This window comes from Eleutherodactylus coqui, chromosome 1, assembly GCF_035609145.1.
Source record: "Eleutherodactylus coqui strain aEleCoq1 chromosome 1, aEleCoq1.hap1, whole genome shotgun sequence".
Lineage (NCBI taxonomy): Eukaryota > Metazoa > Chordata > Amphibia > Anura > Eleutherodactylidae > Eleutherodactylus > Eleutherodactylus coqui.
Window position 1 is genome coordinate 42,483,607 of NC_089837.1, and position 23,603 is coordinate 42,507,209.

The 23,603-nt window shown below is 45.5% G+C and overlaps 1 protein-coding gene across 1 annotated transcript in view; it reads right to left on the minus strand.

Moving 5' to 3' along the window:
- Nucleotides 1-764: 764 nt before the first annotated feature.
- LOC136608739 (zinc finger protein 420-like) overlaps nt 765-23,603 on the minus strand; it is a 59,406-nt gene continuing 36,567 nt past the window's right edge. Inside the window, exon 5 of the mRNA XM_066589127.1 lies at nt 765-2,291. Coding sequence (XP_066445224.1) covers nt 1,160-2,291 — 1,132 coding nt within the window. The 3' untranslated portion in view covers nt 765-1,159. The remainder of the gene's footprint in view (nt 2,292-23,603) is intronic.

Consider the following 23,603-nt stretch of genomic DNA (forward strand, 5'->3'; position numbering starts at 1 on the left):
AACATATATCCTGCACTGTGATCTTTGTAAATAATATGCAAGGCCAGAATTTGTGGTGGTGGTGGGGTGATGGACACAGTGCCAAAAAATACAACAAGTTGTAAGCAACCAAAAATGATAACACTAAAGACTATAGCTCATCCCACAAAAAACAGGTGCACAGTGATGGAAAAATAAAAGCAGTGCTTCGAATTTGGTAACAGTAACCAAGGTACCGTATATACCGGCGTATAAGGCGACGGGGCGTATAAGACGACCCCCCAACTTTCACCTTATACGCCGGTAATACAGTGGAGAAAAAAAAAATCATTACTCACCTCCCCCGGCGTTCTGTCGCGCTCCGGCAGGATGTCGCTCGCTCCTCGTCCCCGGAGCAGCATTGCTTTCTGAATGCGGGGCTTGAAATCCCCGCCTCCAGAAAGCTAATACACACGCTGTCAGCCAGTTACAGCCATTCAATGACATCATTGAATGGCTGTGATTGGCTAAAACACACGTGGCTTCAGCCAATCACACTATTCAATGACATCATTGAATGGGTGTGATTGCTAACACACGTGCGCCTTCAGCCAATCACAGCCATTCAATGCTGTCATTGAATGGCTGACGGCGTGTGTATTAGCTTTCTGGAGGCGGGGATTTCAAGCCCCGCATTCAGAAAGCAATGCTGCGCCGGGGACGAGGAGCGAGCGACATCCTGCCGGAGCGCGACAGAACGCCGGGGGAGGTGAGTAATGATTTTTCTTTTTTTTACACTTTTTTTTTTGTATTACCGGCGTATAAGACGACCCCCGACTTCAGAGCAGATTTTTCGGGGTTCAAAAGTCGTCTTATACGCAGGTATATACGGTATTTTAAACAGAGATTAATTTTATTCTTAATAGCCAATTTGGTATTGCTATAATTGGACAAACTTGCATAATAGGATTTATATTTTTGCTAATAGAAATGCTGTAGAAATGAACCCCCCCAAAAATTGCTTTTTTTCTTATATTCCGCTGAAAACAGTGAAAAAAAACTTTTTCCAATACATTATATGGTACACTTCCTCCTTTCTAGCCAAAAATATTGTTTTTCTCTATGTGAATTCTGACAGAGCTTTCAAAATTTCCTTATAAAGCAGTTTACACATAAAAAAAAAATCAAAATAGCTTCTTCCCTAAGTGACGTCTTTGATGCTCCCTATATTTGTCAGTAGCCAAACCTTTCCCACATTCTGCTCATAAATATGGTTTTTTCCTGTGTGAATCCTCTGATGTTTAACAAGATGTGACTTATGTAAAAAACTCTTCCCACATTCTGAACATAAATATGGCCTCTCTCCTGTGTGAATCTTCTGATGTCTAACAAGATATGAGTTATGTAAAAAACTCTTCCCACATTCTGAACATGTGTATGGCTTCTCCCCTGTGTGAATCCTCTGATGTTTAACAAGATCTGACTTATCTGTAAAACTCTTCCCACATTCTGAACATGAATATGGCCTCTCTCCTGTGTGAATCCTCTGATGTCTAACAAGATATGAGTTACTTGTAAAACGCTTCCTACATTCAGAACATGAATACAGCATCTCTCCTGTGTGAATCCTCTGATGTTTAACAAGTGTTGATTTTCTTATAAAACCTTTCCCACATTCTGAACATGTGTATGGCTTCTCCCCTGTATGAATCCCCATATGTTTAACAAGATATGACTTATCTGCAAAATTCTTCCCACATTCTGAACATGTGTATGGCTTCTCACCTGTGTGAATCTTCTGATGTTTAATAGAATCTGACTTATCTGTAAAACTCTTCCCACATTCTGAACATGAATATGGCTTCTCCCCTGTGTGAATCCTCTGATGTTTAACAAGACTTGACTTTTCTGTAAAACTCTTCCCACATTCTGAACATGTGTATGGCTTCTCTCCTGTGTGAATCCTCTGATGTTTAACAAGATCTTGCTTCACTGCAAAACTCTTCCCACATTCTGAACATGTGTATGGCTTTTCTCCTGTGTGAGTTTTCAGATGTCTAGCAATATTTGATCTGTGTCTAAAATTTTTACCACATACTGAACATGAATAAGGCATCTCTCCTGTATGGATTCTCTGATGTGTAATAAATTTTGATTTCTGTGTAAAGCATTTTCCACATTGTGAACATGAAAATGTTTTTGTTTTTTCGCCTGTGTGAATTCTTTCATGAATAATAAGGCCTGATTTGTGCTTAAAACATTTCCCACATTCTAAGCATAAATATGGCTTCTTTCCTGTGTGAATTTTTTCATGTGTAACAAGATTTGATTTTCTTGTAAAAAATTTCTCACATTCTGAATTTGAAAATGTTTTCTCTTCTGAATGAATTGTCAGATGATCTTTGAGTTTCGTATTTCCATATTCTGAACATGGAAATTGCTTCTTCCGTGTGTGACTTCTCTCATGTATAATATAATTTGCTCTATCTGTCAAACTTTTCCCATATTCTGAACAGGAGTATGGCTTCTTATCTAAACCGTGTTGTCCTGGCTGTACATGAAGGGTAGTGAGCTTTTCTCCTGAAGAGTGCTGCACAATATCTTCTTCTATTGTATAATTAGGTGATAACATGAAGTTTCCATCAGAGTTCTCACTGGGATTATCTGTTAAAGATTTAAAATTTAATCCATTTTAATCCTATCGTCAAATCACAAAGTAGACAAATTTATAATATGTACCCATGTGCTGTGCAATGCAAGTTGTGCCAAGACACAACCCCGCACTACCTACGTAAATACAACTTTAGGCTGAAACACTTTAGGTTTTTGTTGCAGTTTGAGCTGTGGGTTGTGATTAAAATGTTGAAGCAGCGACAGAAGACTAAATGTCATTGAGTAAAAATGGGTTTCTTAGAGCCCCTTCACACTAATAGCTGCTGGGGGCTTTCCACAGCAGAAAACTCACATATGCTTTAAATCCGCAGTGGCCAAATCTGCACCTAAATGATGGGTATTTGTCCATGTTATTAATTGCAGAAATGCTCTAGGATTTAACCCTTGTATTTCAAGTGCTGAATTCCACAGTATAAATCCACAGCATAAACAGACATGGTGCGGAGATATAATCTACAGTGTTTTACAACAAATACATACACATCTTTGGTATAGTGTCAATACCTTGAACACAAGACATGGAAGCAGGAGGTTTCCTAATTTAAGTGAGTTATGGTAAACTTGACAAAAAGTTAAAGTTATGGTGAAAGGTCACCGGGAAGGATGGAGAGTGTTATCTTAACCACGGGATTTAAAAACACAGCCGGTGCTAGGAAAAAAAACGGGAATTTTTCTTACCGATAATTCCCTTTCTTAAAGGCATCATGACAGCATACACCTGGAGGTTGCTCACCTGCTGACCTGATGGGACAGGAAGAGGCAGAACATAAAAAGCACCTCCCCTCCACCAAACACCAGTGCGTTCCAAATAACCACAGTGACAGTATACTTAACCAGAAGGTGTGTTTTATTGGCCCCACACACCTTAGACAAAGAAATCATAAGCATACACATTACCTCATGTGTTTAAGCCAACAAGGGTAACCGTGTCGGTAGGGGGGGAAAAGCCCGTATGCTGTCATGATGCCTTTAAGAAAGGGAATTATCGGTAAGAAAAATTCCCGTTTTCCCTTCGTCATCATGACAGCATACACCTGGAGGAATACCAAATAACTGGCATGGGCTTTTTTAGGGAGGGATTACTGCTTGAAGCACCTTCCTCCCGAAGGTTGCATCCTCACTAGATTTTAATGTCCAGCCTATAAGGTTTAATAAACGTATGACTAGAAGTCCACGTGGCTGCGTTACAAATCTGTTCGATTGAGGCGTGCGCTCTTTCTGCCCAGGAAAATACCACCGCCCAAGTAGAGTGGGCTTTCAAACCTTCTGGGGGAGGAATGCCCTTGGCCTTGTAAGCCTCCTGGATGGCTCTTCTGAGCCACCTGGCTTATTGAATCTCTAGAAGTGGCCTTCCCTCTGGCCTGCCCCTGAGACTGAACGAAAGTTAGTCAGTCTTTCTGCAACTTTCCGTTGCCTCAAGGTACACTAATGCAGCTCTTTTAAACGTCAAGATTATGGAGCCTCTGCTCCTTTTCGTTTTTTAAAATTTAGACAAAGGCTGGAATGACTATTGGCTGGCCTCCGTGGAAGTCTGACAAGACTTTGGGTTGGAGGGAAGGGTCTAAGGAGAATACGATCTCATCAGGGTGCATAGTCATATATGGGGCCCTTTGTGAAAGGGCCTGAATTTCACCCACGCACATAGCCAACATAACTGCCACAAGGTGGGCTACCTTGTACATCAGCAAGGCGATGGATAGGTTTCTAATAGGTTCAAACGGGGGAAAAATCGCAGAAGGCCTGAAGGACTATAGTCAGATCCCGGTGGAGTTCCGCCCATTGAAGGAACCTTCTCGCCAAATGCTGAAGTAGAGGATTCCCGGTGGAACCCTGGTGGCGAATGAGTGGCACTGCCATCATATTATCGTAAAAAAAACCTCACATGCTTCATCCCTAAACAGTTTGCAGGCTACGTCGGGTTTCCCAAACCCCATTACGTTCTCTAACGTTAGATAACCTGGATCTCTCATGAGGGTCTTAAGTACCCTGTATATGGCCACCTTCAAAGGTGATGCCTCACCCTTTTGCGCTGGCATCAGTTATCAGTTACCCCATTAAAAGGTTGTCTGAGGACAACCGTCGGCGGAGTGAGGATCTAGCCCTAGTGGAAATAGGGATTGTCCTGTCAAGTGAGGACTGACTTGTCCCCATTCTGGAGGATAAGTGTCTGAAGATCACGGCTATGGAATTGGGCCCAGGGAACCACTCCAATGTCATTAGCCCCAGGATCCGCATCGCCTCTTATTGAAACTGTAGATTTTTTATAGAGAGCAGAACATTCTCTAGAATGAGCTGTTTCCTTAGAGGAGGAAGGGATGAACATTGGAGACGAAAATCCAAAATGACTCCTAGGAATTTTTTCCTGGTGTCCGGATCCATGTTGGATTTCAAATCATTACTGATCCAGCTTAGACCCTTAGACAGCTGAAGCGTGGACCCCCAGTATGACCTCAGAATAGTGAGGGGATCTGCCACCAGCCGGAAACCATCTACTGAGCTATGCCCCCTTTCAGATGGGGGATGATGATAATCCCGCGATTGTGCAGAAAGACTACCATTCCAATCACCCCTTTGGAAAAGCTCCATGAAGCAGAGGAGATTCCAAAGGGAAGGCGCCATTCTCAGCGCAAATTTAGGAACTTTTTGCAAGTTGTCATAATTGGGGATGTGATAATACTCATTCTTTATGTCAATCGTAGCCATAACGTTATCCCTACCAATCAGGGGGGTTGCGGTTCTGATCGTCTCCATCGGTGGGAGCCATCTGGTTCAGAAAGAGAGGGGAGTAAAACGCTTTCCCCCATTCCGTCTTAGGGATGGGGATAACTGCACCGATATCCAGCACGATTTGTTCACCCTTAAGAAGAGCCTGCTCTAGGGTTGGTGCCGGGATGACGGTCACGGTAGAACCGGAAGCCCGTACTTGGACCCAGGCCCACACAGTCCGAGGTTAAAAAGAATCTATTTGGAGGGCGGGGTACTAGCTCAAATCTTGTACCCCTCCGTCACCAGGCCTGCGCTTGTGGGATCGATTCCTGTCATTAGGATCGTTTCCCAGCATGTGGTAGGCGCTGTCAGTAGCTATGTTTCTCCACCTAGTGCAGAAGTGAACTAATCTTCTGCGGGCATGAAGATGCAGGTTGAGGGACAACAGTAAGACCCTTACCGCTTCCTCCGGTCTTTCCATTCCCCACTTATGTTATAGAGGAGGGACATGGAATTAAGGCGCTTTTGCGGGGTCTGATGACTAGCCGCCCCGAACGGGTAGGGTACACAACCTATCTTTGGAGGTTATGTCTCTTGACCACTACTTTACCCCTGAATGACTGCCGCAGTGGTGCCGGAAAGCCCGTCCTTGGACCCAGGCCCACGCAGTCTCCGGTTAGCTCCCGGATGAGGTACTTCCCACTGGGGCAACCGGGGCTGGCAGAAGAGATGCTCGTGTTGGATAGGGCTGCCTGAGATCCGAAGCAGACTGTAGAAGCTGACCTAGTCAAACCGCAGTAGAGCGAGCCACCAAGGTGGCCGCAGTATTAGCTTTATAATGAAGCTGGACGTGGACCAAGCCTTACGCATGGTCATGTCTACTTTGTTGCCTTTGAGCGGGACGTATCCTCAGATGGAGTCTCCTCAAGGATAGCCACTTCATTGTCTGCCAATAAAGGACACTCTTAAAATTATTTTAGAAATTAAGGGAGCTTGATCCATACAATTCCAATCATTAAGGATCAATGGTTTAAGTGCAAGGTTTTTAGCGTTTTTTTTTTTTTTCTTCCCCCAAACGAGATATTTTTTCTCCCCCTGCGACACTTCCAAGATCTACAAGATCGAATTCTACTGCCATGTCAGAGTCGGACTCTAACACTGCTGGAGCAGACCCTCTTGTGACCCCTAAGGGCCCTGGTTGGAGGTCCGAGAGGTAGGACTGTTTCTTCCCGGACAACTGACTGGATTTCAGACATGGGGGAAGATTTTTCTTCCTGCAGAATTTTCGCTGAGCAGGAAGCGCATAATGTTTTAGAATAGGAGTCATGAAGTTTTGTAAGCATACAGGACGCTTTTTACTTCTCCTCCTAGCCTCCCTAGGTTTTTGAGTATCCCTGTCGTACGTGACAAGGGAGAGCTCTGGAAGTGTAGTGCAGGTGTCTGTAGGTTGGCCCACAGGACCACTTACAGTTTGGAGATTCTCTGGGTCCTCTCTTGGCCGACATCCTGCGCTTGTGGGATCCATTCCTGTCCTTAGAATCGATTCCTAGCGTGAAAAAACAAAACACCAGCCGACTCCCCCTGGTGCAGGGGCTTTACATTTTGAATTTGGCGCCAAGCCGCGCCAGGCCACGCCCCCTTTGTGCGCTCCATCGAGGCCACGCCCTCTTGCGGAGCATCTGGCGTCACACTCCTTGTGTTCCGCCTGCTACAGCCGGGACCCAGAGATGGCGGTCGCCGCCTGGTTGGCGACCGCGGTGGCGCCGGAAAGTCCGTTCTTGGACCCAGGCCCACCGGAGATGGCGGCCGCCGCCTGAAATGACGGCCGCAGTGGTGCCGGCAGCCCGTACTTGGACCCCGGCCCACGCAGTCCCCGGAAAGTGCCCAGATGGGGTCCTTCCCACTGGGGTTGCCGGGGCTGCTCGAAGAAAAACGCTGCCGCTTCGCCGGTAAGTCCTCCTCCGGCATGGGACAGCGTCGCTGGAGCTCTGCCGTTGCTGTCCTGAAGGGACAGGAAAAACACTGGTGTTTGGTGGAGGGGAGGTGCTTTTTTTGTTCTGCCTCTTCCTGTCCCATCAGGTCAGCAGGTGAGCAACCTCCAGGTGTATGCTGTCATGATGACGAAGGGAAACTAACATTAATTAGACTCAAAATAGGAAATTGGTTTCATAGGTAAACTACATGCTGACTGCAGAATTTCTGATTTAAATTAAAGGTAATATGAAGGCAACAAATTAATAAATGAGTTTATATAATGGCTATATGGTTATATAAAGTTAGATTAATATATATGTATGCTATATGTTAAAAATGTTTAAACAATTTGGTTCTTTAACGGGACCTGGATACAAGAAAGCCTTGATACAAACATGTCTAACTCCATTTTGGATCTCTACTTCTTCTCATTCAGTATTTTATTAATTAAAAGAAAAACAATATAGTGACATGTAACATAAAACACTATGGTATTCCTGGAACACACAAAGAACATGTTATCACCAGTTGGCCCATGCCTTGCATCAGCACTGTACACTAAGGAACTTAACGTGAGAGCTGTAGCCATAACAGGTTCCTAGATTATATGTGTTTTCTGGGCATTTTATCATCGCACTTCAATTACTCCCATGTTAATAAAACCTTAACTATGATCCCGACCATTTAATCCCTCAGAGCCGGCAGTCAATATGGACCATTATGCCTTTTGAAGTATTATTCCCATGTAACTTTAGGGTGGGCCCCAAGAATCAATTCCAATTGTGGGCCCAAGGCACCCCAATCCAACCCTATCACAGCATGAACATTGACCACTAAACCGAACTAGGACACCTGCTGGAGTGTAAGAAAGCTGGTCACTGGTGTCCAAAAGCATCCATCTCCCCATTAACATGTGACTATTAGATACACAAACCTTCCAGCACTTTTTTCTGATAAAAGGTGCATCAAATAGTCTGAAAAATATGCTGGATGTGTGTATATGTTTTTTTTGTACAGCATAATATATATCCTGTATGTCTGTTCTTACCCAGTAATATAAGAGGCTGGTAGTTCTCCATCAAGATGTCCTTGTACAGATCCTTGTGTTCTTCTAAATACTCCCACTCCTCCATGGAGAAATGGACAGCGACATCCTGACACCTTATAGGAACCTGACACACAACGATACCGTCATTACCCAGACACCCCCAGTGTTACTACATAATTTCCCAGCATTCCCAGCAGTGTCACCTCTCCAGTCAGCAGCTCAGTGATCTTGTTGGTGAGTTCTAGGATCTTCTGCTCATGTATCGGTAAGTGAGGAGGAGCCTCTGTGATGGGGCTCTGGCTCCTGCTCCATCCTCCTGACTCATGGAGATGGCTGTTGGGAGTCGTACCATCACCGGATGTCTTCACCATTATGTAATCCTGTGTATGGAGAGAGACATGTAGAGGACTGAACCCGGTATTCCTCCCTTAGTAGAAGGATAGAGATTGTGATCCCGCTGTATAGAGGTATGGCGAGACCACATCTAGAATACTGTGTTCAGTTCTGGAGGCTTTGTGTATGGAAAAATCTAGATAAAAAAATAGAACAAGTCTAAAGATGGTTAAGGATCCGAAAAGTAAAACTTATCAGGACAGACCGAATACCGTATATTCCGGCATATAAGACGATCTTTTAACCCCGAAAAATCTGCTCTGCACTTGGGGGTCGTCTTATACGCCAGCAATACAAAAAGAAGGTGTGTCAAAAAACAAAGCCATACTCTCCTCCCACGACGCTATGGGGCGCTGCTGCAGGCTGTCGCTCCCTCCTTGTCCCCGACAGAGCATTGCTTTCTGGATGCGGTGGCTTGAAATCCCCGCCTCCAAAAAGCTAATGCTGTGATTAGCTAACTTACGCGGCGTCAGCCAACCACAGCCATTCGATGTTGAATGGCTGATGCCATGTGAGTTAGCCAATCACAGCCATTCAATGTTCAATGGCTGTGATTGGCTGATGCCGCGTGAGTAAGCCAATCACAGCCATTCAATGTTCAATGGCTGTGATTGGCTGATGCCGCGTGAGTTAGCCAAATCACAGCATTAGCTTTTTGGAGGCAGGGATTTCAAGGGAGTGATAGCCTGCAGCAGCGCCGCAGAACGCTAGTGGGGGTGAGTACTGTTTTTATTTTTTTTTACACCGTATTCCAGACGTATAAGGCGACAGTTGTGGGGGTCGCCTTATACGCTGGAATATACGGTACTTCATCTGTATAGCCTGGCAGAAAGAAGGGAGAGGGAGGACATGATGGAAACCTTTATAAACCTTTATAAATGTTACAGGAAGAAAGAAACCAAACACAAGAACAAGGGGGCCCGATCTGGAGATCAGAACAAATGTCAGACAATATTTTACTAGAAGAGTAGTAGATACTGGAAAAAAGTTCCAGCACAAAAGGCTGAAAAATCAACAATTAGTGACTGTTAGGCCTCATGTTTACTAGGTAATTCCATTTTCAAAATCCGCGCGAGTGTCCTGCACGCGTGATCCGCGCCCATAGGGATGTATTGGAAACCCACAGGTAAGTACATACCTGCGGATGTCATTTTTCCCTGCCGCACGGATCGCATGTGCGGGAAATCACCCGCAGCATGCTCCATTTTCTGCGGTTTTCCCGTACGGACTCCTCCCGCAGGCTTCCATTGAAGCCTATAGAAGCCGTCTATATCCACAGCTCACCCGCAGCTGAATTTCTGCTCTCCCATTCAAAAAAAAAAAAGGGAGCACATCCGCCAGGCCGAAAAAAGAAGATCCAGCGGCGACGGAGGGCAGATCCGCAGCATCTGGACAGGTAAGTAAATTTTATTTCCCGGCCTGATGTCTGCGGGAAAGGAGGGACCCGCTGTGGGATTCTGTATGGAGAATCCACACGGGCCCGAATTTCCCAGTGGACATGAGGCCTTAACCTGACTGAGATAAACATATACTTATCTTAACAGATAAATAAAAAGGTAATAATATAAGGGCAGACTAGATGGACCGTGTGCTCCTCCTGCCGTCAGTCTGCATTGTTTCTATATAAATGTCCAACTAGCGGCAAACATCCAAGTCTCCAGGCCAAACTCCGGCCATTTAATTCTGCTGGCTCCTGGCTGGTTCCTCCTCATTACAAGGAGCCTACTTACCATTCTCATTGCTCCTACAACATTACTATTAGCTCATTGGTTCCCACCATACAGAACTGACCATATTGGTGGCCGATCTTCACATTCTCTGCTATTCAGTTCTTTAGTTCTCCCTCACTTGGAAGGTCTGGAAGCCGTTATACAGGACACTGGATTGTTCCTATTACTTCCTAGAATGGATTTTAACTTCCCTATGTTTAACTGGTTAAATAGTCACTAACATTTCAAACAACTTGTGCTTATATGATGTGATAACTAGCAAAACTACTATTTACTTTACTTAGCTAAAATGATGCCCCTCTACAATGCTGGCCACCAGGGGTCTCCCTTCCTTCTAGCTTATTGTCGAATGACTGACATAAGACACAAAGACTTTAGAACAGGATGTGGAGTTATTGTGGTCATTGAAGTGTATAGAGAGCAGAGGGGTAGGGGACAAGAGAAACAGAGACTAGCATAGATACAACCTGCAAACTAATAGTAAACTTCTGTTTACTGTATTTAGCTAAAAACAAAATCACGTCTCTCCTGCTCACTCACAATGTAGTGTTTTACATCAAGTAGGAGAATGCCGGGTCCATAAAAAGAGCTGTTTATTAATTCCAAACATATAAAATTACATGTTCTAAAAAGGTACCATTAAGACTTCTGTCCATGCTTTTACGTGTTTCAAAGCAGACTGGATTCTTGATCACTGCTGTGGACAGGGGTCTTTATACAGAGCTGGCATTCTCCTACTTCTTGTTCTGCTATAAACCACTTGACGCATGGCTTGCCTGTGCACTGGGGACCTTTAGGTCGGCTGCACATGAACAGGTCAGATTATAGATGCGGGATTCCGCAGTGGAATCCAACCCCGTGCCTGGCTGGTGACCCCGCGTATCTGTCAGTGCAGACGGACTCCTGTGCTATGGATGTTCCGGCTGGCGAGCCATCAGACATGCGTACTACTGATTCTCCCACACAAGTGATGACGTGGATCGCGCGACCATTCTGCAAAGTTCATTGCAGAAGGGCCGCAGGACGAATGACTTCCATTGGCTTCAGTGGAAGCCTTCAGTGCATAGCAAGCAGTAAAATAAAAACATGCTGCGATTTTACACCTGCGAGCAGAAAATCGCAATCGATTTGCACTAGAGGGCAGGAAGAGACTTTTTTTCATGTAAATGGCAGGTATTTGCTGCCAAACCTGGAGGCGGAGGCCGGCCTCAGATTTTGCAATGCAAATTTGGTATCTGTCCTTAGATTAAAACAATCACATCATGTGAAAACAAAGCGAGAGAGTAGTAATTTTTCTATATCGTAGTGTTGTACATGATGATTTTATGTCTGTGTCTGTTGCAGAAACTTAGAGAGCAGAATGTGCAGTTCTCTGTGTACAATCTATAGAACACAGCACACATACCATAGCAGCAGGCACGTAGATATATACAAACCACAAAAGCGGGGGAAAATACAGGATTCAAGTCATAGAATGGCCGGAATAAGAGTGATTCCTCATATACACACACTGCAGATTATTCTGAAAAATCACTTAAAAAGTAAGCTATGCTTTATATAAGGCTAGGGCTTTGACTGAAAAAGGTCATGGCATCAGAGATTGCAGTATAGCCCTGCAACATCACAAAGTAATGGAAGTGAATGTGGTCACACTGTGTATCAGAAGTTTTTGCAACCTGATAATTTCAAGATATCTATTAAGTTTGGTTTGGGAGGCACAACATGATTGCATTCTCATCCATTAGTTTGTAATGTCATTTGACTGTTTTGACCTGTTGAGCAGACAAAGATCATAGAAACATAGAAGGTTTACCTCTCCGGTCAGCAGGTAGATGATCTCTAAGGTGAAGCTTAATATTCTCTTGGTAATCTCATTGCTGGTCTTCTCCATCCTCGGTGGGTCATTCATGAGGACCATTTTGGATGAGGACATGAGAGAACTGGAGGGTTCTAGTACTGCCGGCCCTTTATGAGAAAAGGAGAGACTCTAAATCATACGGGGACATCATCATGTGTGATATACAGAACCTCACTTACTGAGCATTGAGAGACGCAGGTTCTCAGAGTCGTCACCACATGTATACGGGTATGTTCACACAGACGGCAGATGTTTGCTGGGGATATTGACATTTCATTGCAAATTCCACTGCAAATCTTCACCCATTATAATTAGTGGGAATCTGTGCTATAATCCAGATACAAATTTTTTCCACAAGCAGATTTGAAATCACCATGTAGAAAAAATAAATAAAAGTTACATGCCATTTTTCGTTAATTCCATGCTATTTCCATGCTGAGAATTAGGAACGAAGATTTGCAGAAATCCATGTTGAATTCTGCGATCTGAACACCCTTAAAGGGGTTGTCTCGCGAAAGCAAGTGGGGTTAAGCACTTCTGTATGGCCATATTAATGCACTTTATAATATACATCGTGCATTAAATATGAGCCATACAGAAGTTATTCACTTACCTGCTCCGTTGCTGGCGTCCCCGTTGCCATGGCTCCGTCTAACTTCGGTGTCTTCTTGCTTTTTTAGACGCGCTTGCGCAGATCTATCTTCTCCATTCGGCTCGTCTCGGCATCACCTGCATTTTGGCTCCACCCCCTTGTACGCGTCATCGCGAAGCTCCACCCCCGTCACATGTGCCGATTCCAGCCTCTGATTGGCTGGAATCGGCACATGTGACGGGGGCGGAGCTTCGCGAATGGAGAAGATAGATCTGCGCAAGCGCGTCTAAAAAAGCAAGAAGACACCGAAGTTAGACGGAGCCATGACAACGGGGACGCCAGCAACGGAGCAGGTAAGTGAATAACTTCTGTATGGCTCATATTTAATGCACGATGTATATTACAAAGTGCATTAATATGGCCATACAGAAGTGCTTAACCCCACTTGCTTTCGCGAGACAACCCCTTTAACGCTACCTGATGTACAGTTATGTCCTGCACATTCAAGGTATGTATGAAGGGATATTCTTTTGGTAACTTCATTCCTGTCCCTGCCTATTTTTGGTAGGTCATTCGGTAGAAGGACCATTTTGGAGGATAATATGAGATCATTGGATCAATGGACAGTTTTAGCACGTCATCATCTTTATGAAAAGAGGAGAACTCTAATTCATACAGGAGACATCATCATGTGCCCAAAACGTGTTATATATGCTGGTTTAGCACGTCAGTGACAGTCCTATAGTGTTTTTATGTCCTGCCGCTGCAGGACTTGTATGAAGGGATATCTCGGGACAATCTCCCTCCATACATCATGGGTGCCGACTGTTTCTTACAGCTGAAACCCAGTGGCAACAGCCTCGGTAAGCCACATGGCTGATCGAGGCCATTATCCCTTTAAATGCTACTGTCAATTCTGACAGTGGCATTTAAATCCCTCGAACAATTTTCAGGGGTCCCATACGGCCGCCCGTGGTGAGATCGCATGGAGCAGTTTGGGTGTCATGGCAGCCAGGAGCCTTCTGAAAAACCCCAGGCTGTCATGGCAGAATGCCTATCAAGCCATCCCCGTGGGTTGGCTTGATAGACTGCCTGCCCAATCGCAGTATGATGTAATGCTATGGAGCGATGAGAGCATCAGAAGTTGTGGTACCCTCTGGGAACAACAAAAAAGTAAAAATAAGATCAGTAAGGTTATGCTAATTATTAAAAAAAAAAAGAAAGTATAAAAAAAACTCCCCTTTTGCCATATTTATAATAAAAGAATCTGAATAATACAAAAATACATATTTTGTATCGCTGCATCCGTAAACGTCTGATCTATCAAAGTAGCGCATTATTTACCTCACACAATGAATGTCGTCAGAAAAAAAAGCGACAGAAATGTCAACGGAAAAACAAAAAAAGCTATGGCGCACAGAAGATGGCGGCAGAAAAAAATTTACAAAAAATATATATCTTTGAAAAAAAAATACTAGTACAGCAAAAAAATAAAAAATAAAAAAATATAAATTTGCTATCAGAGTAACCATACTTTGGAATAAAGTTATCATGTCGTTTTGTTGCAGTTTGTGCGCCGTAGAAACCACACGCACCGAAAGATGGCAGAATTTCATTTTTTTTCCATTTTCTCCACATACAATTTTTTTTACGTTTTTCAGTACATTATATTGTACATTAAATAGTACCATTAAAAAATACAACTCATCCCGCAAAAAACAAGCCCTCAGGCAACGATATTGATGGAAAAATAAAGGAGTTACGGTTTCCTAAAAGGGAGGGGGTAGCGTGGAATGAAAAAACAAAAAGATCAGTCACTAAGGGGTTAAATAAGAGACGTCAGACCATGCCTTAATTGTGTGATTCATTCCACACTATTGAACATGTGTACCAGATCCTAGTTTTCTTGCTTTTATCCCCCCTTTAGGTATTATTGTATCTTGACACCACCTGAAGTACTGGTGGAGTCAAGATAGAGGGTGTTTGACAGGGGTTAGCCGCCCCCTGTTCCTGATTGCATGTCTCCCTGCCCTCACAGGTCCTGGAGGCACCGGCGGGCAATGTGGAGGAAGGATGAGAAGCTGCATTCGGCACTTCAGAGCACTGCTGTGCAGCAGCGGAAGCTGTGAAGGAAGGTCACAGCCGTCGGCAGGGACTGCACAGCACTGCTGTCGGAAGGAAAGGGTGACCACCAGAGGAAGATCAGAGCCGGCGTTTGGCACTTCACGTTGAGACAGGGTGACAGCCAGCGGGGGGGGGGGGGGGGACTGCACAGTCCTGCTGTCGGAAGGACAGTGTGAGCGCCGGAGGAAGGTTTAGAGCTGACGTTTGGCACTTCACAGAGCTGTAGTGCGAAGAAAGTGGTGAGTGCAGCAGAGCGCTGGCCCTGGGCCACTGTTTAACAAGCGCAGAAGTTTGCCAGCAGCAGCGGCGCTGGGGTGCGTGGCCAGGAGGGATTCCCGCTGCACAGCATCGGGGCTGTGCTGCTCTTTAAGGAGTGCCGCATTTGCCGGAAGCAGCGGACCCAGAGTGGTTGTCCAGGAGGGGTGATCGCTGCAGAGTGGTGGGGGTGGGGTGCCGTTTAAGGAGCTAAGCAGTTTCCAGCAGTGGCAGTGGGGTCTATCTTCCCCGGCCACAGTCTGCATACATCTTTGCCTGGGATTGGAGGCCTAGGGTTACGGATTACTGTTCCTCTTTGCCTTAGTTTACAAGCCTCCAGCCCAGACATAAAAAAATCCACATGCTCCTGGTAGGACCTACATGAAGGCAACCAATCAGGAGCTAGTGGTGTGACAGGGGTGTTCCGGCATCCAACCCCTGTCAAACTCCTAGCTTCCTGGTGGCGTCAAGATACAATAATACCTATCCTCTGATTCACCACGCTCACTCACACGAACGTATATCGGCTTGGTTTTTCACGCCGAGCTGATATACATCGTCCTCATCTGCAGGGAAGGGGGGGGGAGGATGGAAGAGCCACTGAGCTCCTGCCCCCTCTCCGCCCCTCTGCACTATTTGCAATGAAAGGAGGCGGGACAGGGGTGGGGCTAAGTTCCGTGAATTAGCCACGCCACCGCCCCACCTCTCCCCATTGCAAATAGTGCAGAGCGGCAGAGAGGAGGCAGAGAGGGGGCAGAGAGGGGGCGGGAGCTCAGTTCCTGCTCCTGGCTCTTCCATCCTCCCCCCCCCCCCCCCCCCCTGTAGATGAAGACGATGTATATCGGCTCGGCGTGTAACAATTACTCAGATCCACAGCACAGATTATACTATTGTTGGTGACTCTGTTCGCTAGTGTTATAGTAATAATATATGTATTCTATGGTGTATATATGTTTCTCACATCAGCCTAGGCAAACATGAGTGTGTGTGTGTAATATATATATATATATATATATATATATATATATATACCTATGTGTAGATACTGGTATCTTCCTCCCTAGTGGATAACTAGCATCTAAATGGTTAACTCATTCAGGTTGTACACTGGTATGTAGATACAGGCTCATACTCTGCCCATATCCTTTCCTGGATTAGGAATGTCTAGAGATAGCGGTTTCTAACCCCCTCTATTCATATAGAAAACACTAGAACAGTGAATACAGAATCTAATTTCTATTCCTGGGAACTATGTGTTTGACATGTCTTGAGGCGATAATCTATGTTAAACCATTAGCATCTAGAGTCAATCATGAGTTCTCATGATTACAGAGGGGACGTGCATTACTGATCATACATAAGTGAACTTATATATGCATTGTCTGCATTGTAATAAAGTCAGAAGAGCATCGTTGTCGGATGATACAGACTTTGTCATGTGTCAGGGATTTGTATACACAACTTCTCATATAATGCGGACCAGGCAATGAAACACTAGGAAATCCCTCTGATGATTTCCCTAACACTAGAATCTTCAAAACTGCACTGTTAGCTGAGAACCAAGCAGCAACGGGTTGAACCTATTGTCTATTATGCGGTCCGCGTTCTCTCCACCTAGCTGCCCAGCTTTTCCTTCTGGTATCTTCAGCCGCATCTATGACGGGACCTACAACCACAGATTCAAACGCAGATGTGAAACCAGCCTAACAGAATTAGAACCTGATATTCTGGAGGATAAACTTGAGTGGGCCGTGAATCAGCTAACAAATCGGAAAGCCCATGGAATCGATTGCATACCTACCTGCTGAGCTCCCCAATCCCCTGCCAGTCCAGATGCTAACAGCACTCTGTTGCAAGATTGGAAACCAAATTGTGGCCAAAAGATTGGGTATGGTCAGTTTTCATACCCAAAATAATAGCCCTAATATTCTACTGATGATTATGCAGAATCGCATGACAGGGACAGTGGGATGGAAACTGCCTGACACACAAGGCGGGGTTTGCCTAGAAAGAGGGATAAGAGAGCAAATTGCAAATCTCTGATGGATCATGGTATACATATGCTTTATCCATTACAGCAAAGCCTTTGGTTACATTGAACACGAGAAGCTGTGGCCATGCCTAAGACAAATGGGATCCAGGGACATCTGGGGCAACTCATACAGTTTTTAGATGAGAACCAAGAGGCTGCAGTCAGGACCTCCAATGGGCACACAAAATGGTTCAGAATCAGGAAAGGCGTACGCCGAGGATACATTGTTCAACCTGTATGCAGAGGCGATCTAGAGGCAATGTAATTTACACTAACCCAACATCAGAGTCAAGATCGGCGGAAGAAACATCAACAATCTCAGATCTGCAGATGATACAACCTTGTGGCAGAAAGTCAGGAGGACCTTGAACAACTAATACTGAAAGTTAACCCCTTAGTGATTAAGACTGTTTGCGCCTTACTGAACAACAAATTTTTCAGGCTTCTCTCATCAACGCATTACAGAAGCCATAACATTTTAATTTTTCCATCAACATAACCACATGAGGGCTTGTTTCTTGTGGGACAGGGAGTTGTTTTTTAATTGCGTCATTTTTGAGTACATATAAATTTATTGTATAACTTTTTATTTTTTTTTGGGGGGGGGGGGGGGGGGAGAATTTCTGCTATTTGTATTTTGTATTTCTTTTTTACGGCCTTCACTGTACAAAATAAATAATGTGATAACATTCATCTCCGGGTCAGTGTGATTCCAGTTTATACAGTTTTTTTTATGTTTTGCTAGATTTGTATACAAAATACACTTTGATTTGCCTTTGTGTTGCCAAATTCCAAGAGCCAGAACATTTTTATTTTTCCATCGATGAACTTCTAAACGGGTTTGTCTTTTGCGGGGTGAACACTAGTCTTCATTCATCCAATTATTAGGAACATATAATATTTTCAGCACTTTTTATTCCATTTTTTGTAGTGGCAAGATTAACAAAATCTGTAACTCCGGCATTTAAAAAAAAAAAATTTTAATGGCATTCACTGTGCAGTATAAATAATATGTTAAAATAATTCTGCTGTCTGGTACGATTATGTCAATACTAGAGATGAGTGAGCATGCTCGTTTAAGCATTAGAATACTTGAAAGTACTCATTACTTGAGCGAGCACCACGCGGTGTTCGAGAAAATTTCACCCTCTCCTCCCCACACGTTTAGCGGCTTTTTTAGCCAATGAACATGCAGGGAAGGCTTTGGCACATCCTGATAGGACGTGCCAACCCTGTGGACATCTACAGCAGTGAATGGCTGGCCAGATCAGGTGACCTAGGGTCATAAAAACTCTGGTTACCTGATGCTCGCCTCACACGGAGGCTGGATTAGCTGAGGGACAGCTGCTATGAATGAGGGAGAGCGTTAGTGTAAGTTAGAAGGAGCATTTAGGCAGGGATCCATCTTCAAAGAACCCAACAGTCCTTTTTAAGACTACAACTTCACTTTTGTGCATCATCAGTTTGGATGGCTGGGAGCAGTAGTGCGCACAAAGCATTCACAAGTATCCTGGCTGCATACTGTTACCGATTATATACAGTATACTGCTACTGGTGTATACAGACTATATAGGAACTAACAAAGCTCCTCTCATTTTTTAATTTGTTTTTGTCTCAAAGCATTTGCATAATAGGCCCAAGTGTGAGTCCTGTCAATCCCCGCTATAACAAGACTGTACACATTTTACACTGTCTATTTTTGGCTCAAAGCGTACGTAAAATACCCTTAGTGTGTGTCCTCTCGATCCACAGGGGAGCCATCACTACCAGCCTGATCACGACCAGCATGCGCAGGCATATGATAGCTAAGCACCCGACGAGGTGGAACGAAAGCCATTCAACGCATGTGGGTCACACCACTGCCTCTTCCCCTATGTCACATGCTGGCACTGAGATGCAATCCCTCTCCCAGGACGCAGGTACAAGTGTCTCCGGCCCTGCACCCACCCCTTCACCTGCACGGTCCTCCACTGACTCCCCCAATGTGTCCCAGCGCAGCGTTCAGCTGTCCATAACATAAACATTAGAGCGCAAGCGCAAATATGCAGCCACCCACCTCCATGCACAATCGCTAAATGTGCATATCTCCAAACTGCTGAGTCTGGAGATGCTGCCATAAAGGCTTGTAGAAACTGAGCTTTTCCGCAACCTCATGGCGGCAGCCGTCTCTTGCTACTTGGTCCCCAGTCGCCACTATTTTTCCCGCTGTGCCGTCCCCGCCCTACACCTGCACATGTAACGGAATATCAACCGTGCCCTCACCAATGCAGTTACTGGGAAGGTCTACTTAACCACCGACATGTGGACAAGTGCTGGCAGGCAGGGACACTACATTGGGTTAAGCTGGTGGAGTCTGGGACTGAGTCTTACCCTGGGTATGCTCACGTGCTACCCACACCGAGGATTGCGGGTCCTACCTTGGTCATGGTTTCTCTGGCTTATTTTCCACCTCCTCCACCTCTCAATTACCATCTGTGAGCAAGTCGCCTTCAGTTGGTAGCTCGAGGCGCTGCAGCACTGCCATGGGGAAGTGTCAACAGGCCATGCTGAAACTCCTGAGCTTAGGTGACAAGAGGCACACCGCCCAAGAGCTGCTACAGGGTTTAACGGAGCAGACAGATCTGTGGCTTTTGCCAATGAACCTCCAACCAGGCATGGTCGTGTGTGACAATGGGTGTAACCTGGTGGCGGCTCAGCAGCTTGGCAGACTAACACACGTGCCATGCCTGGCCCACGTGTTTAAACTGGTGGTTCAGTGCTTTCTTAAAAACTACCCCAATTTGTATGACCTGCTCAGCAAGGTGTGTCGCGTGTGCATGCATTTTTAGAAAGTCCACCCCATATGCTGCCACCCTCAGGACACTGCAACATCGCTTCCAGCTGCCAGTGCACCGACTGTTCTGTGACGTGCCCACGTGCTGGAATTCAACTTTGCACATGTTGGCCAGGGTTTACGAGCAGCGTAAAGCCATTGTTGAATACCAGCTGCAACATTCCTGCCAGAGTGATAGTCAGCCTCTGCACTTCTTAACAGAGGAGTGGGCATGGATGTCTCACATCTGTCAGGTGTTAGGAAACTTTAAGGAGTCAACACAAATGATGAGCGGTGATGCCTCTATTTATGAGCATAACCATCCCGCTGCTTTGCCTGCTGAGAAGGTCGCTGCTAAGCATTAAGGCTGATGTTTGCAAGGATAGAACGGGAGATGGGGGATGACAATACGTCGCTTGATAGCCAGACCACCCTCAGGTCTGTTTCTCATTATGTATTGGAGGAGGAGGAGAAGGAGGAGGGGGAAGAGACTGCTGCCCACACTGCAGAGGGTACCCATGTTACTTCCTTCCCATCTGTTCAGCGTGTATGGGCTGAAGAGGAGAGAAGGAGACAGAGTCATCCTCCTAGTGATGACAGCGATGTGTTGCGTATTGGGACTCTGGCACACATGGCTGACTTCATGTTAAGCTGCCCTTCCCATGACCCTCGCATTAGACACATTCTGGCCAACACCGGTTACTGTTCACCTTTCTCGACCCACGGTATAAAGAGAACATTTCCATTTTCATTCCCGAAGAGGAAAGAAGTACGAGAGTGATGCAATGCCACAAGGCCCTGGTGTAAAAGCTGATACTAAACTTCCCATCTGACAACACTAGCGGTAGAGGATGTAGTTCAGTAGGCGCAGGAGAGACGCGGGGAAAAGGCAGCATGTCCAGCGCAGAAAGGGGAACACTCTCCAAGGCCTTTGCCAGTTTTATGGCTCCCCAGCTAGACTGTGTCACCACTCCCCAGTCTAGGCTGAGTAGGAGGGAACAGTGTTAAAAAATGGTGAGGGAGTACATAGCCGACCGTACCAACGTCCTCCGTGATCCCTCTGCTCCATACAACTATTGGGTGTCAAAGCTGGACACGTGGCATGAACTTGCACTGTACGCCTTGGATGTGCTGGCCTGCCCTGCCGCTAGCGTGTTGTCAGAGAGGGTGTTTAGTGCGGCTGGGGGGATTATCACGGATCAGCGTACCCACCTGTCAACTGCCAGTGCCGACAGGCTTACACTCATAAAGATGAACAAAGCCTAGATTTCCCCAGACTTCTATTCTCGACCAGGGGAAAGTAGCTTAACATAAAGTATCTTTAAGTTGGAACTGGAGAACCATGCACCCCCTATCACCCCAAAAAAGGGTAGAAGTAGCTTGGTTTATCCTTCTCTAATCTTCCTCCTCTTCCTCCAAAACCAGCAGGTCAGCACGCTAAACAGCCAATTCTTCAGAGGGTCAAAAGGCTATGTCAAAACAATTTTTTCTGAGCGCCGCCTCCAGGTTCATGCCCCCAATTTTGAAGAGGTTCACCAGTAGAGTTCAGCAAACGTGCTGTTTCCAGCTTCATACGCACACAGAGTCCACAAATGTATCCCAGCGCAGTGTCCAGCTATCTGACACCAAGACAGAATGAATTGTCCTGGTTTGGCCACTCTAATTTCTTCATAGTATATGCTGTCTTCCCCTGGGGCACTGGTTAAAAAGCCCCTCGTGGAGAGGCAGGGGCTAGGACAGGTGTAAGCTTGCCTGTCGGTGGACCGCGACCTGGATCCCATTAAGCAAGTACGAGCTCCATTTCAGGGGTTCACTTGCACTCTGGGTAAACAAATCTTTCAGGGGTACACCTATACTCTTGGTAAACAAGTCATTCAGGGGTTCACCTACACTCTGAGTTAAAAAAAAAATCTTTGGTTAAGAATGGGTTGTTGAATTGTGCAGCTGTATAGATGTACTGGCATCTGGGTCCCCTTTATGCCCACGTTTGTGGCTCATGAAATTTTGTGACGGAGGTGGCATGGGATTGGAGTTATGATCAAACGTTAATTTATCAGCAATTCTCATCAGCATTGTGGGCTATTGCCCACAATTTCAAAGAGGGTCGCTGCCAGGCCCTGCCAACCCTCTGCAGAGTGTCTCCTGTTCCTCCTCATCCAATACGCACTTATAAATAGACATGAGGGTGGTGTGGCTATCAAGCAACCGTGTGGCATGAGGACAGCTGAATGCTGCACTGGGAAAAATTTCAGTACGCTGTGGCCTACTGAGTAGGCAAAGAGGTGCACCTTACCCCATCTGGGATGGGGACAGCTGGACACTGCGCTGGGAAAAATTTCAGTACGTGGGGTGGATTGGACAGCAGAAGAGGCAGTGGTGTCAAACACAGGCGGTGATTGGCCTTCGTTCCACCTAGTGTGGTGCTTAGCTAAGATGTGCCAGCGCGTGTGCCTCGCTGATTATGGTGTGGCCCAACTAACTTGTTAGGGAGGTGACCATCAGGCTCTTGACCACAATTTGGCTTAAAGGGGTTGTCTCAAGGCCACAGTGATTTTTTTTATTGCCCAGTCCCCCTTCTTAAGCATACATTACTATGCAGCAGTGTAAACGGCTTTTAAAGCAGGTTTCTACTCACAGTTCTGGTGTTTCAGCAACTTATAAAACTTCTTCCAAAGATGGCCGCCGGTTCTTTTCCCAAGGATGCACTGCGGTTTTCTCCCATGGTGCACCGCGGGTCTTCTCCCATGGTGCACCATGGGCTCTGTGCGTTCCATTGCCGATTCCAGCCTCCTGATTGGCTGGAATCGGCACACGTGAAGGGGCGGAGCTACGCGATGACGCGTAAAAGGGGCAGAGCCAGAACACCGCTCGTGCCCGGACGAACCAGAAGAAGACGACCCTTCTGCGCAAGCGCGTCTAAAAAAGCAACCACACAGCGAAATTAGACGGAGCCATGGAGACGTGGACGCTAGCAACGGAGCAGGTAAGTGAATAACTTCTGTATGGCTCATATTTAATGTACGATATACATTACAAAGTGCATTAATATGGCCATACAGAAGTGTATAACCCCACTTTCTGCCGCGAGACAACCCCTTTAATAGTGCAACCTGGGAGCCTCAGATGCATCCATGCATGCTGCCCCTGCTGTTTCCTATGCATTTCTGTGGTGTTTCCATCACTTTCTGATGTTTTCAGGTGAATCACACAACCTCCCCTATGAAGAGTATGGGTCACCCTGAAAAATGCTCGAGTCCCCCATTGACTTCAAAGGGGTTTGTTACTCAAAATGAGCTCTCGAGCATTACAAAAAGATTGGCTCGAGTAACGAGCATGTTTTTTTTCCTTGCAACTTTGGTGGGATTTTGGTGATTTTATTTACATTTTTTTTTACTTTTTTTTAAAATGCATTTTAAATTTTTTATTTGTGTCCCACTAAGGGACTTGA